At 40.7% G+C, this 13,385-nt stretch overlaps 2 protein-coding genes across 2 annotated transcripts; both read right to left on the bottom strand.

The window, feature by feature from the left end:
• Window positions 1–61: 61 nt before the first annotated feature.
• Window positions 62–565, bottom strand: LOC113351181 (pentatricopeptide repeat-containing protein At4g02750-like). The gene has a single exon (XM_026595216.1). It carries the CDS (start codon window positions 563–565, stop codon window positions 62–64), a length of 504 nt encoding a protein of 167 aa, XP_026451001.1.
• Window positions 566–1,210: 645 nt separating this feature from the next.
• Window positions 1,211–2,196, bottom strand: LOC113351180 (putative pentatricopeptide repeat-containing protein At1g17630). Its single transcript, XM_026595215.1, has 2 exons — window positions 1,521–2,196; window positions 1,211–1,419 (listed from the first exon to the last, which is right to left on the bottom strand). Exons 1-2 carry the CDS (start codon window positions 2,194–2,196, stop codon window positions 1,211–1,213), a joined length of 885 nt encoding a protein of 294 aa, XP_026451000.1.
• Between the last annotated feature and the right edge of the window lie 11,189 nt (window positions 2,197–13,385).

The following is a 13,385-nucleotide window of genomic DNA, read 5'->3' as shown; positions in this document are numbered from 1 at the left end:
GAAGGAACAAAGAATGAATGACCTATAAACAACTTCTATTGGGACAAAATAAATACAGGGTTTAAAGATTTACCAATATCTCCGCAAGAACATAACCCATCTTTGAAATGGTGAAAACGACGTCCATCTCTAACAATAACTTCACGTTTTGCCACTTTTGTGAAAATCTTAGTCCAGTTATGGCAGTCCCCACAAACCCGAAGATTCTTTGTGACTCGAATTGGAAAGTTTGGAGGAATATTAGCAGTTTCTCACTGTGTCCATTCAATCTCTCTTTTTTCTCTTCATCACCCACAACTTGCAAAACAAAGCTTTTATCTGGTACATAACCTTCAGCCTCCATTCGCGGACCTAAATCATCAAGTATTTCGTAAACTTTGTCCAAACCTGATTGAAAACTGTTACCAGATGAAAAGATATAAGATTTCTTCTTCACTTCAGTCCTACTCTGACCTGGGATTTTCCTTAACCCTCTAGTTTTGGCTGCAACTCTCACTTGGGAAGAATCCTCCCATCTTCCCTGGGAAGCATAGATGTTGGAGAGAGACATGTATGTCCCAGTCATCTCTCATTCAAGATTCAAGCGAGACTTAATCACTTCTGCTACATCTGTATTTTTATGAATCATGCATGCGTTCAGCAGTGCACCCCATACACATTCATCTGGTTCAAATGGCATTTTCTCAATAAGTTCGTTTAATGAAATAAGCCCGCTCTACCAAGTAGATCAACAATACAAGAATAGTGTTTCACATTTGGCGTAATTAGAAATTCATTGCCCATTTGATCAAACAGCTTACGACCCTCAGCAACAAGCCCCGCATGGCTACATGCAGAAAGATGTGCAACCATTGTAACTACATCTGGTTTTCGTCCTATTTTAACCAAAACCAAAACCAAGCTCTTTTCCAGTATCAGGTACCGGGTCGAGCGAAGATAAACCGCATAACGATCTTATCTCCAAAAATGCGGCGAAAGTTTTTACACCCGCTGCCAGCCCGTCGAGATGCAACCCACCCGAAAGTAAGGACAAATCCTTAACACATTCTGTATCTCGTTGTGATGAACAGGGGGCGAGAACACCGCTCTAGTTGGGTTTACGTATTCACGACCGTTAAAGTAGCATTCTCATTTTATCCCTGCCCAAAAGACAGAGCAAGTCTGCCAACTGGTTGTGTGACAAGTTCGCATGATGAGGGCATGACCGTCTTTAAAGTGGACCCTGGTGAATGGCCTGTACACATGAACAAGAATTCATGGATACAGAATACGGATGACCACCATCACCAGATGCTAAATCAACGGTTTTAGCGCTCAACATTGTTGGGTATTCGAGTCTGGTTGTTGGATTACCTTTGGACATGGTCCATTGCATTGATCTATCCCCATCACGATGAAATTTTCGAAGATTACCCGGGCCTGTCGGCCAAGGCTATATACTCGTTGAATACATCAGTGTAGCGCGCGTGCGGCCCAGAACATATAAGTTGGAAGTGCTTCACTTGCACGTCCATGCATACCATACCCTGCAATCATCGAATTCCAAGAGATCAAATCCCTATCTTCCATTCGATCAAATACTGAACATCCGTCCATGACATCACCGCACTTCGTATACATATTAACTAGACTACTTCCTACCAATATATTCTTATCCATCAGAGCTCTAATCGAATACCCATGAATTTCCTTCCCTAAACCCAAAGCTACAACCTCTGCACACAAAGACAGAAGACTGGCAATTGTGACCGAATTTGGATGAACCCTAGAAAGCAGCATTTCACGAAAGACTTCAAAGCATTCGTTTTCTCTCTGCTTGGCAGCAAAACCGCCAACGACAGCACTAAAACTTACCACACTGGGTCTCAATTTCCAATCATCAAGGTTTACCAACTGGGAGAAAATTTCTTGAGCTTCATCACAAAAACAAGCACCCGCAAATGAAGAAATTAACGCATTCCAACTCACTATGTTTTTCGTCTTAATCTCCATAAACAAATTTCTAGCTTCCTCTACATTACCATTTTTCCCATAAACAGATATAAGCGAATTTTGCACAAACATATAATCCTGAAACCCATCACTTATAACATACCCATGGATCTCCTTAGCCATTTGAAACTTATCCAATTCAGCACAAGAAGATAAAACCACAGCAATGACTTCACCAGTTGAACAATTCATCTTCCCTCTCATATCTCGAACAATTCTATAACTCTGTCATGCAATCCACATCGCTTATGTACCGATATAAATGACGTCCATGTCAACAAATGTGGTTCTACACCTTCTCGTTCCATTAACTGAAACATTTTAACAGCACCATCACAATCAAAATTATGTGCAAAACCAGAAAACATAGTATTCCAAGAAACATGATTTCTGTGTGACATTTTATCAAACACCTTAGTTGCATCATCCATTAATCAAATCATTCCCACCATGAAGATTAAATTGATATCCTGAAACCAATACATGCCCATGAATAGCTTTACACAACTTAGAATCACCCATTGAAGTACAAGCTTTGATAACAAGTGGGAAAGTAAACCCATCACTAGAAACACCTGAATTCCGCATTTGAATGTAAAGATGAATGGTTTCTTCATCAAACCCATGTATTTTACTAGCTCTTAAGATTGAATTCCATAAAGGAAAGTCCGATTTACAGTCAATGGGTATGTTATGAAACACTTCATTGGCTCCATCAAGAAACCCCGGTTCTGAGTAATTTGATATAAGTCTTGGGAATAAAAACCCAGATTGATTTTCTCCAGAATGAATGATTTTTGTATGAATTTCTTTGGTTTGTTTGTAAGAACTACATTTTTCGAGAAGGTAAGCAAATAAATCAAGAGAGTTGCCGTTATAGTCATGTTTCTCTGTTTGGATTTGACGATGATTGTGTGAGAGTTAGAGTGTCGCCGGGTTAAAACGAGATCGGAGAAATTTGCGTCGAAGAGAACCATTAAGCATTAAGTACCAATCGAATTCGGATCGGAAGGGAAGAAGAACAAAAGAAGAAGTGAAGAAGAGGCCGTAGAACAAAAAAAGATTTCCAAGCGGGAAATAAAGAACCAAATGGCATACTGTATCTGCCAAATTTGGCTCGGCATGTTTGGTTCAAACGCACATTTAAAACCACGCATCTGGGCCTGAGGGAGACAAACTCACAAACCCCATCAAGTGCCCATTCAAAGGGAGCTAAGGGTATCAAATAATTTTTTTGTTTCCAATGTTTGAACAATTTTTATCTTGCCACATCTATTTTGCAAATATAAATGTTGTTCATATCGATTAATGGTTGATTGTGATACTGCTAGATCAAAAATGTTTTAGCGGTACCCAAATAAAAGAAGTTTCATTCATATCCTGATGTGTTATTTAACAATGTGAAAAGTAAAGCCGAATGTAACTTAGTTTTCATGAGATATACAGTTGTGGATGTTCTAAAACTTGGATTATGTCAGCTGTTGGGTAGATTGTTTTAGCAAAACTCATATGGAGCTAGCCGTTTTTGCGGACAATGTGAGGAGTGCCCACGATATTTGACTGAAAAAGCTGCACCATCTGTGCTTTATATTTTGTAGATGGGCGACGCATCACTGCGTTCAGCTAAGTTACTGAACTTTTTTGGTAGTTTCCGATTCTCAAATTTGTAACCTTGAAATATAACTCACGAGTCTCTTGTGCTCATCGATTCCAACAACTCTTATAGCGCGTTTGGATATAGAAGCATAATCTAGAAGCAAAACTATTTTGTTTTATAAAAAGTTAATTTTTCGGCTTCCTGAAATCATTAGTTTCGAAATTTTATACCCAAACCGAGTTTTTCCTTTTCAATTCTAGGAGTCAATAAACAACTTCTTATATGCTATCCAAAAAAGCTATTAGTAGATTAAATTTACGATAACTTATGCATGAGCTATCACACAAAAATGGTGCATTCACTAAGCATTTTATCTCATAATTTTCCCTTCGGAAGAAACACTTTCATATTAACTCAATATTTTCTTAGTTTACCAATTGGATATGTTGGCTATTAGATACGTAGGATATTAGAAGAGTTTTTATGCGAACAGAGATACCAGAAATCCATATGGTTCAATACTAACTAAAGAATGAGATGGTTAAGAAAACTAAAAACTTATCGTATAATATATTGTCGAGAAATTTGTTGCTATGTAAAATGTTTTTATCCATAAAGAGGTCAGCATGCAAAATATTTTCTAAGGGTAAAATGACAAAATGTAGATGCAAACCGTGATATTTTTATTCTGCTAAATTTTCTTTGTAATTCTAGAACCGAAACATAAACTTTTCTCTGGCTTAAAATGTCGAATTATATTAAGAAAACAAATGCTTATACAACCATCACAATAAGGACACTGTATGTACACCTTTCATCATCCACCACGTGTACAGAAAGAGACACCTGGAAGGCTTGCAAAACAAGATATCAAAACATGATAGCAAGCATCTCATCAAAAGATGCCACTGGTTAGCAGATCCGACGGTCAGGGACAGAGGATCACAGAGGTATGATGGCTCAGAGGAGCACCAGATAATATCCCTTGGGTGTTATCACACCCAATCCCGAGGAATATCCCAGATCAACGGCCGAGAGGAAGTTTGGCTGACACAGACGTGACCAGACAAAGAGACACTTGTCTGACACGAGAAGACATCCATCTACCCGCATTAAATACCAAAGAGATATACACGTGTCAATCAGCGCGTGGAAGAGGCGAGGATAATCCTTCGTATTCAAGGTCAGGCCGCGGCATATGCCGAAGACCTCTGCGTAATGGGCACAAAGCACAAGAAGATAAGATTACAACGACATCTCAGAAATGGGACCCACGTTCCAACCCTATAAATACCCCTCTCCACTAAGAGAGAAGGGGTCGACCAAGTGAGAGAAATTATAGGAGAATACAGAGAGGGAAATAGGAAGAGTAAGTAATCCCCCTACTTCCGCAGACCTATGTATACTCCAAAGTCATTCGACTATCTTTGTATCCATTCAATACATAGTGAAACATCAACCCCATGGATGTAGGCCTTAGTGCCGAACCACGTAAATCTGTCTTATTTACATTTCAGCACCTTACATTCAGCGTTAAAGTTCATATGCTTTACATTTATACTTGATTCTTGGTTTATTCCTTTATACGAGCATTATTTATGATAATATTCGACTAGACAATGACAAGCCCGAGGGCTTCGATTGGATGAATCGATATAATCATCCCCGTTACGCAGACGACGTACAATTCTAGAATTAGGATATATGCGAATATTGTTTGTGAACACGTGGATGGCTTCGTGATTTATGTGTTCACAATATGGCGCTAGAAACAGGGACTTTGTCCCGGTAAAAGATTTATCTTATCCTGTGATTTCACCTTAAACGCGCATTATGGTTGTGCCCTATTCTGGGTTCAGCGTGCTTTCAAAACCTTTTTTATTCTGGGTTCAGCGTGCTTTCAAAACCTTTTTTATTCTGGGTTCAGCGTGCTTTCAAAACCCTTTTTATTCTGGGTTCATGGTCTTCATTTTCACAAACACCATTTCAAAGCAGACAAACCCACGTCTATCTATCACAGATTTGCACATGAGGCGTTTTCCTTTTAAAACTAAGACTTAATAATCCAGATTCATGAGTTCCCGCGACGGATCGGCCTTTTCAAGAGTTTTCTTTTTCAAAAATAGTCTGAAAACAAGGTCCATGATTGTTTATTAGAGGATTTGTATTGCAAAAACTAGACCGATGAAGTCTTTACATTTCTGTTTTATTAAAGCCCTTGGGCAGCTCATTTCCTTCTATTACAATAATCTTGCGGATATGAATGGCACTAACCAGATCCTCGTGGATATGTTTGGTTCTCTTTATTTATTCCTCTATGCAGAAAAAGATTAAAAATGGAAAAGATACTAGAGGCAGGAAAAACCAAAACCTCATCAAAGGAGACACCGAGGATTACCCCGGTCATGACCCGAAGCAAGCATAAAGGAGACAAAGCTAAAACAGCTACTCAGAGGCAGGATGTTGCGGAAATCACCTCACCTATGAACACTAACTCCATTGCAGCCGCGGCTCTCAAAGAAGCAGCCACGAAGACTATTGCGGTCCTCCAGGCTGCAGAAGCTAACAAGACTTTGGTTTCAAACCAAATCCATCAACAAAAAGAAGGGGTGGCAGAATCTATGACACATCAGCCCGCACATCCACCAGTCTTCGGAATGCCGTCAACCAACGGACAGAATCAAACCATACCAGTGGTTTTAGTACCGCGGGTGGAAGCTCAACCGAGGGGACCAAACTTGGAGATACCAACAATTGAAGATGATCCTCGGCCACCCTTAATACACACAGTAGACGAAGGGGGAACTATGGACGTAGGGGTACAAGCCGGAACTTCCAATCAGGGATCAAACCAGTCCCACCGACTGATGGTAGAGCTCGAAGAATTGAAAAAGAGCCAGCAGGTCTACGCAGATGTCGTAGCTCTTCTGGCCAGGGAGAACCAAGACTTGAAAGATAGGATTGCCCAAAGCACGGAGACTAGCCAACAACTAGACGAAGCAAATTCTAAATCACCAGAGCCTAATCGAGACCGAAGAATCATCCTAGCAAACGCCGCCAGGGGAAGCAGTCCATCCGATCCGGAATATGCCGCCGAAGACTTAGACTATTATGACAGTGAAGTTCGAAGAAAGAAACGCTTAACTGAGCATGAGAACGTGGGATATTACCGCGCAATGGAGGAGCTGCGTGATGGATGATGGCTGAGATCAGGCAGTTAAAAGCCAAACAAGGCGGAGGAAGGATTGAAGAGGTGATGAAAGAAGATAACTCCACGCCCCTAACTCATCGCCTGGAAAATACCCCCATTCCGTTAAAGTGCCCTGTCCCAACTTTTGAATGCTATGACGGATCATGTGATCCCGCGGCACATATCCGGTATTATAATCGTATCTTAGCCCGATGGAGTCAAAACGACGCCGTCCTCTGTAGATATTTCCCATCAAGTCTGAAGGGATCGACTTTGTCTTGGTTTTACAACCTGCCACCTGATTCCATCAACTCCTACGATCAACTCGCAGAGAAATTCTTGAGGACCTACATGTACAACAAAGCTGTCAACACCGGAATGGATAAACTTTTTTCTCTGGCAATTGGTTACAAGGAGAAAACGAGGGAATACACCAACAGATGGCACAAGATCTGCCAAGCCATAAGGAATGTGGATCCTGTAGTAAGTATCAACTGCTACAAATTGGGATTAGACCGAATGTGTCCACTATTTGTTGAGATCCACGGAAGCGTACCTAAGACAGAAGGAGATTTTCGAATAATTATTGATAAGTACGCTCGTCTTGAAGAAATCCAGCGTGAGAACCCGATGGCACAAACACAGAGGTCTCACCGTACCAATTCCGCAGAACAAACGAGCGGGGCCAAAAGAAATAGCTCAGTGGAACGGACTCACGAAGATAGGAAAGAACGAAGAGATGAACGACGAAAAGATGATCGAAAATTCGAAGATCAGGTTTACACGAAGCTCAATGCTAGCTACGCTCGGATCTTGCGAGAGATCAAAGGAAAGGAAAATTTGGAGTGGCCGTGGTCTAAGGGAAAACATCCCCCAAGAACCGAGAAGTCTAAAGATTATTGTGAGTATTATTGCTTCAATGGACACCAGACCGAGGACAGATCTAAACAAACCAAGCAAGTCCAACTTCCAGAGGGAAACCGCACAATCAACATTATCTCGTGTTCCGAAGCCGCAGGGCCCTCACTTACAGAGCAGATAGGAAAGAGGCTACGGAAGCAATTCGAAGACCACTGCGAATTATATAAGATCGATGGCGTAGAGGTGGACGAGCACGAAGAGTGGATGGATGGTGGGCCCGGAGATGTGTAAAATTAAGCGCAATAAAACGGGCCTACAGTAATACCGCAAGTGCACGGTCGTCGGTTGTAGCTCGTGCAAGTACGGGTCGATCCACAGAGACTGGGTGTGTTTTGGAGTGTGTAGCTGTTTTGGGCTCCTAAATTGTTGTTGGTTAACTATGAAGCCTTTTGGGCTTTGGGCTTAGGGTACCTTTGGATTATAGGCTTGTTTGATAATGAAGTGAACTGAGCTTGGGCTTAGTTGGTCTTGAAGTGCACTAGGCTTTGGATATGGTTTGAACCTGGGCTGTATTGAACTGGGCTTGTGATGAACTGGGTTTGGAGCAGTAGCAGCAAACAAGGATGGGCCTGGCAGGAGCACAGCAAGGCTGGAGAAGTGAAGGCAACAGGAGCTGGGAGCAGCAACAAGATTGCTGGCAGGGTTGCAGGGCAGTGGCCAAGGCAGCTGAGCAGAACTGGCAGCAAGGCCAGGGAAGGAGAGATGGCAGTGGAGAAAAACAAAAGTAACAAGGAAACAATGGAGGAAATGGAACAAACCAAGGCTGTTTTTAGCCAAGGGCAGTGGAGATGGTGAAGGTGAGCAAGAACAAAAAATGAAAGGCAAAGTTGGGAGCCTAGGCATACAACTAGAGTGGGAAGAGAACTAGTTTGCTCACAGTCACTAGTGAGCACTAGTTTCTCCCCATTGCTCAATCAACACAATGCTCTAAGGCTTCTAGCCTAACATTCCATCACTTCACAATGAACAAACTTAACATTTGAGGAACTAAACCTTAAACACTACAGTGAACTAACAGTTGACACTAAAAGTGAACTAACATTAAACACAAAACTAAACATTAAACTATCAGTGAACTATTGAGAAAACAACAATGAAGGGAGACAGTAAACAAGAGTGATGAAAGAACACTAGGATGTTGAATCCACCATTAACCTAGGGGATATTCTACTCACAGCTAAGATAATTACCAAAGTGCTAATTGTCTGATTAAAGCACAACTAGTCTAAGGGCTTAGCAACACTGAACATGAGCTGCACATGATGAAGACTATCTCAGCTGGTTCATAATTTCATCTAGTCCTAGCATTTGGGATTCAGAACATTCATAACAGAAACAGTACAGAACATTACATCAAATGGAGAAACTGAACAATACACAGAACATGGAAAAACATGGATAGCAAAACATGAATTGAAACAAGATAAACTAAAACTGAATTTGGAATTAAAATTGCAAAATAAAATTAAATCTACAAATACAAAACAGGGAAGAAAAATCTACCCAAGAGGAACTGGCTAGTCCAGCCCTAATGGGGATACACTGGCTAGTCCAGAGATAAGCCTTTACATCACACCAGTCCCTTCTATTTATACCCACAGACCCAATTTGGGTTTTCCCCCAAATTACAAAATTAGGGTTCTTTCCCAAAAATCCCCAAAATCAAACAGTACATAATTAGGGTTTCTCACCTAATTCATTTAATTCAACCATACCCCTATCATCTCTGTTCTTCTCCATGCTTTTTTTTCAATTGAAAATTGGGGACAATTTCCCAAATACCTAATTTGGCAGAGAAATTAGGGTTTCGGATTTTACCTTCTTTGATGCGATTTCTCTTCAATCCACACTGACCCATCCTTCCTCTTGTTCTCCTACTCCATTCCCATGTGTCAGTTTGTCTCTAGCTTCACCTAATTTCTCTTCCATGTCCATCAATTCTTTTTACCCTAATTTTCAAAACCCTAGACTAGGGGAAATCAGTGAATAGGAAATGATGGGCACGTTAGAGGGATTTGTGAGTGATGATGATGATGTTTGTTGGCAGTTGGTAGAAGTGGTGGTTGTGGCAGGGTGATGGTGGTGGAGTTGGCAGGAGCAGAGCTCGACTGCTCGAAGGAGGAAGATGAGAATTTGGGTAAGGTGTGTTTGGCTGAATGGTATAGGTGTTCGATACTTGGGTGTTAGGCGGGATATCAAGATTCGATGTTGGCGAATCTGAGTCACTGGATGCGAAGCTGGTAGGTGAATCGGATGGCTACCCCTGAAGAGTCTGGTAGCGACCGTCGGATGTCTTGATACAACGAAGTTAACGGCGAAGATCGAGGTTAGGTGCTGTAGTGTTTAGCGGAAGTATCGCTATTTGATGCGCAGGCAAAGAAGCGACCGTAGGATCTAAATGTGATCTAATCTGAAGGCTTGGAATTTAGGTACTATGGTGTTTTGCAGAGACTTCAGATTTTGATGCTCTACGAAGGATCGACCATTGGATGATGAGATGGATCCGATCTAACGGTTGAGAATGGAGGCGGGTATGGATATAGAAAATGGGTTTGGGTAAGGGTTTTGGGCCTTGGGTATGCCAAGCCCATATCTTCTTCAAGAACAATTCTTCCTTCTTGAGCCCATTCCTAGCTTTTTGGACGTGCGCTCCATTCTTTGCGGCTTCCTTGCGTAATTTCTTCCGGCTTTTCACCACTCTTCAGCTCTTTTCCGCTCCGCAAGTTATCCAGACTTTATTTATTACCTAAAAATGCAAAATTAAGTAAGAAAAATATTTATTCTTGAAAACAATGAAAATACAGAATATGGGATAAAATGTAGAATTACTGCACAAAAGATGAGTTAAATGCCAACAAAAAGGGATAAATATGTACAATATTTGGCACTCATCAAATACCCCCAAACCTGAATTTTACTTGTCCTTAAGTAAAACAAAACTAAGGAAATCCTAACTATACCACTGTCGCTGGTCTCTCGAATGCATTTAGCGTATGCACTAAGCCTTTTAAACCACTAAGTGTCCCTAGTGGACGAGTTGAAGTCTCGTGAAGGTTTGCTTAGAACGTACCTACAAAGTTCTAGGTCAAAATATAAGCTCATATTCCATCAAATGTGACATGTGCAAAACAGTTTAAGCTCACAACAAAATGGAGATGTCAATCTAGCTATAAGGCACAATCCTAGCACTGATAACAAAAAAGGACATGTGATAAGAGTGTAAAGTGTATCTACACATGTGTAAAAAAGATCTGAAGTTATGACTACTAATCACCAAGAGATAGTTTCTCAGGCTAAGAACCAAGGTCGAAATCTAGCTAGCTGTCCGGACTTTACGAGAATTGTGAATGAGTTGGAGGTATTTCACAATTACTCGCGTTGTACATCAACGGCATACACCCTCCTTGCTTATTACAATGAAACAACAAAATGACTATTTACATGACTCTTATTTACATTGACTACTCTCTTTTTTTTTGGAACAAGAGAGATGGAATTGATAAATACTTGATTTTTTTTTATTTTTTTTTTTCTGAATATACATCGTTTTTTTTTTTTTTTTTTTTTTTTTTTTTTTTTTTGCACAAGAACTTGAAATTGATTTTTACATAAGGTAGCTCTTTTGATACATAACAAAAAGAAACAAAAAATTACATGACACTTTGCAAGAGGTAACCCTTTTTGATGCACCCAGTTAAATTCGATGGTTGTCTTTCTTAATGTAACCTCCACCTTCTATCCCAACCAACCAAAGAACAAGCTAGTCAAGTTTCGTTCAGTATTCTAAAGTGATTGGCAATCGTAACTTCCTATCAAACACCTTGAAGATCGAGGCCATACATGTATTGGTAGATCGTGCGCGTGCAAATTTCTTATCACTATGTGAATTGTGCTAGAATCAGGGTGCCTAAATATCTAGACTAAGACTCCTAATAATTACATATTTGCAAAGAGTCAACATTTCAAGGTAAATGAGCTCCATTTTTTTATGTTTTTTTTTTTCAATTTTTTTTGGAATTTTTCAATTTTTCAAAAGATGGAGTTTTGTTTTCAATTATGGCATATTATCGTGGTATCTACTCTATACCCCCAAACCTAAACTAAACATTGTCCTCAATGTTTAAAAATATGGAAAGAATTAGAATGCAACATATGGAAAGGGACATGCTGAGTAGAGTAAAGGAGAGAGAATACCCGATTTCGGCGAAAGCAGAATTAAAACTCCGTTATCCAAGGCAAAACTCCAAATATTCGGAGTCACAATGGATGAGCACAAAATATATACAAAAGGAATTTTAACTAACACATTATCTACAAGAAAATTTGGTTTTTAATGGGATTGGACTTTTTGGGAAAAATTTGGTTTTGTCGGGAGACATTTGGCTTTGATGGGAAAAAGAAAAATTTTTTTTTTAGGGAAACATTTGGAAAACTTTGGTTTTTATGGGAGAAATTTTTGGTTTTTGAAATTGGGAGCAAGCCCACTGTTGGTCCTCTAATGGAATGGGAGGAAGGCTGCGGCCCACGAAACACTAAGTTTTAATTTTGAAAGTTTAATTTGGCCCAGTTGGTTAAGGCCCGACGTTTGTTTTAAAATTTTGGTTTCGAGGTCCACTCTTGAGTGGAAACAATCCCACAATCGGTTACAAGCTCAGCTGGGTTTAAACCCAGAGTCCAAAATACAAGTCCAATGAAAGAATTTAAACAAGCCCACAAATTAAACAAACAAGCCCACAAAAATTAATTACAAACCCAACAGAAAATAAAAAGCCCAAAAATTGGCTTTAATATTACAAGCCCACAATTAAAAATTGGAAGCCCACAATTCGGGTTCTCTTAAATGGGTTACCTTTTAAGCACAGCCCAGCTGCTCTGATATTGTTGCAAAAACCCAGTTGGGCTTTGGTTCTTTTCCTTGGTGGCGTCCCAGCAGAGGAAAAATTGGTTCAGAACAGCAGGTCCAACAGCAAATGAAGTGAAGCAGATGCAGATGCAAATGCTATGCAGTGAAATGCAAAAATAGCTAATAAAACTACTAGAAAAACACAGCACCAGTCCCCGGCAGCGGCGCCAAAAACTTGGTGGGCCCGGAGATGTGTAAAATTAAGCGCAATAAAACGGGCCTACAGTAATACCGCAAGTGCACGGTCGTCGGTTGTATCTCGTGCAAGTACGGGTCGATCCACAGAGACTGGGTGTGTTTTGGAGTGTGTAGCTGTTTTGGGCTCCTAAATTGTTGTTGGTTAACTATGAAGCCTTTTGGGCTTTGGGCTTAGGGTACCTTTGGATTATAGGCTTGTTTGATAATGAAGTGAACTGAGCTTGGGCTTAGTTGGTCTTGAAGTGCACTAGGCTTTGGATATGGTTTGAACCTGGGCTGTATTGAACTGGGCTTGTGATGAACTGGGTTTGGAGCAGTAGCAGCAAACAAGGATGGGCCTGGCAGGAGCACAGCAAGGCTGGAGAAGTGAAGGCAACAGGAGCTGGGAGCAGCAACAGGATTGCTGGCAGGGTTGCAGGGCAGTGGCCAAGGCAGCTGAGCAGAACTGGCAGCAAGGCCAGGGAAGGAGAGATGGCAGTGGAGAAAAAAAAAAGTAACAAGGAAACAATGGAGGAAATGGAACAAACCAAGGCTGTTTTTAGCCAAGGGCAGTGGAGATGGTGAAGGTGAGCAAGAACAAAAAA

Source organism: Papaver somniferum, chromosome 2 (assembly GCF_003573695.1).
Source record: "Papaver somniferum cultivar HN1 chromosome 2, ASM357369v1, whole genome shotgun sequence".
NCBI classification, from domain to species: Eukaryota; Viridiplantae; Streptophyta; class Magnoliopsida; order Ranunculales; family Papaveraceae; genus Papaver; species Papaver somniferum.
The sequence above is the reverse complement of the archived record's forward strand: the minus strand, read 5'-3'. Positions and strand labels throughout refer to the sequence as shown.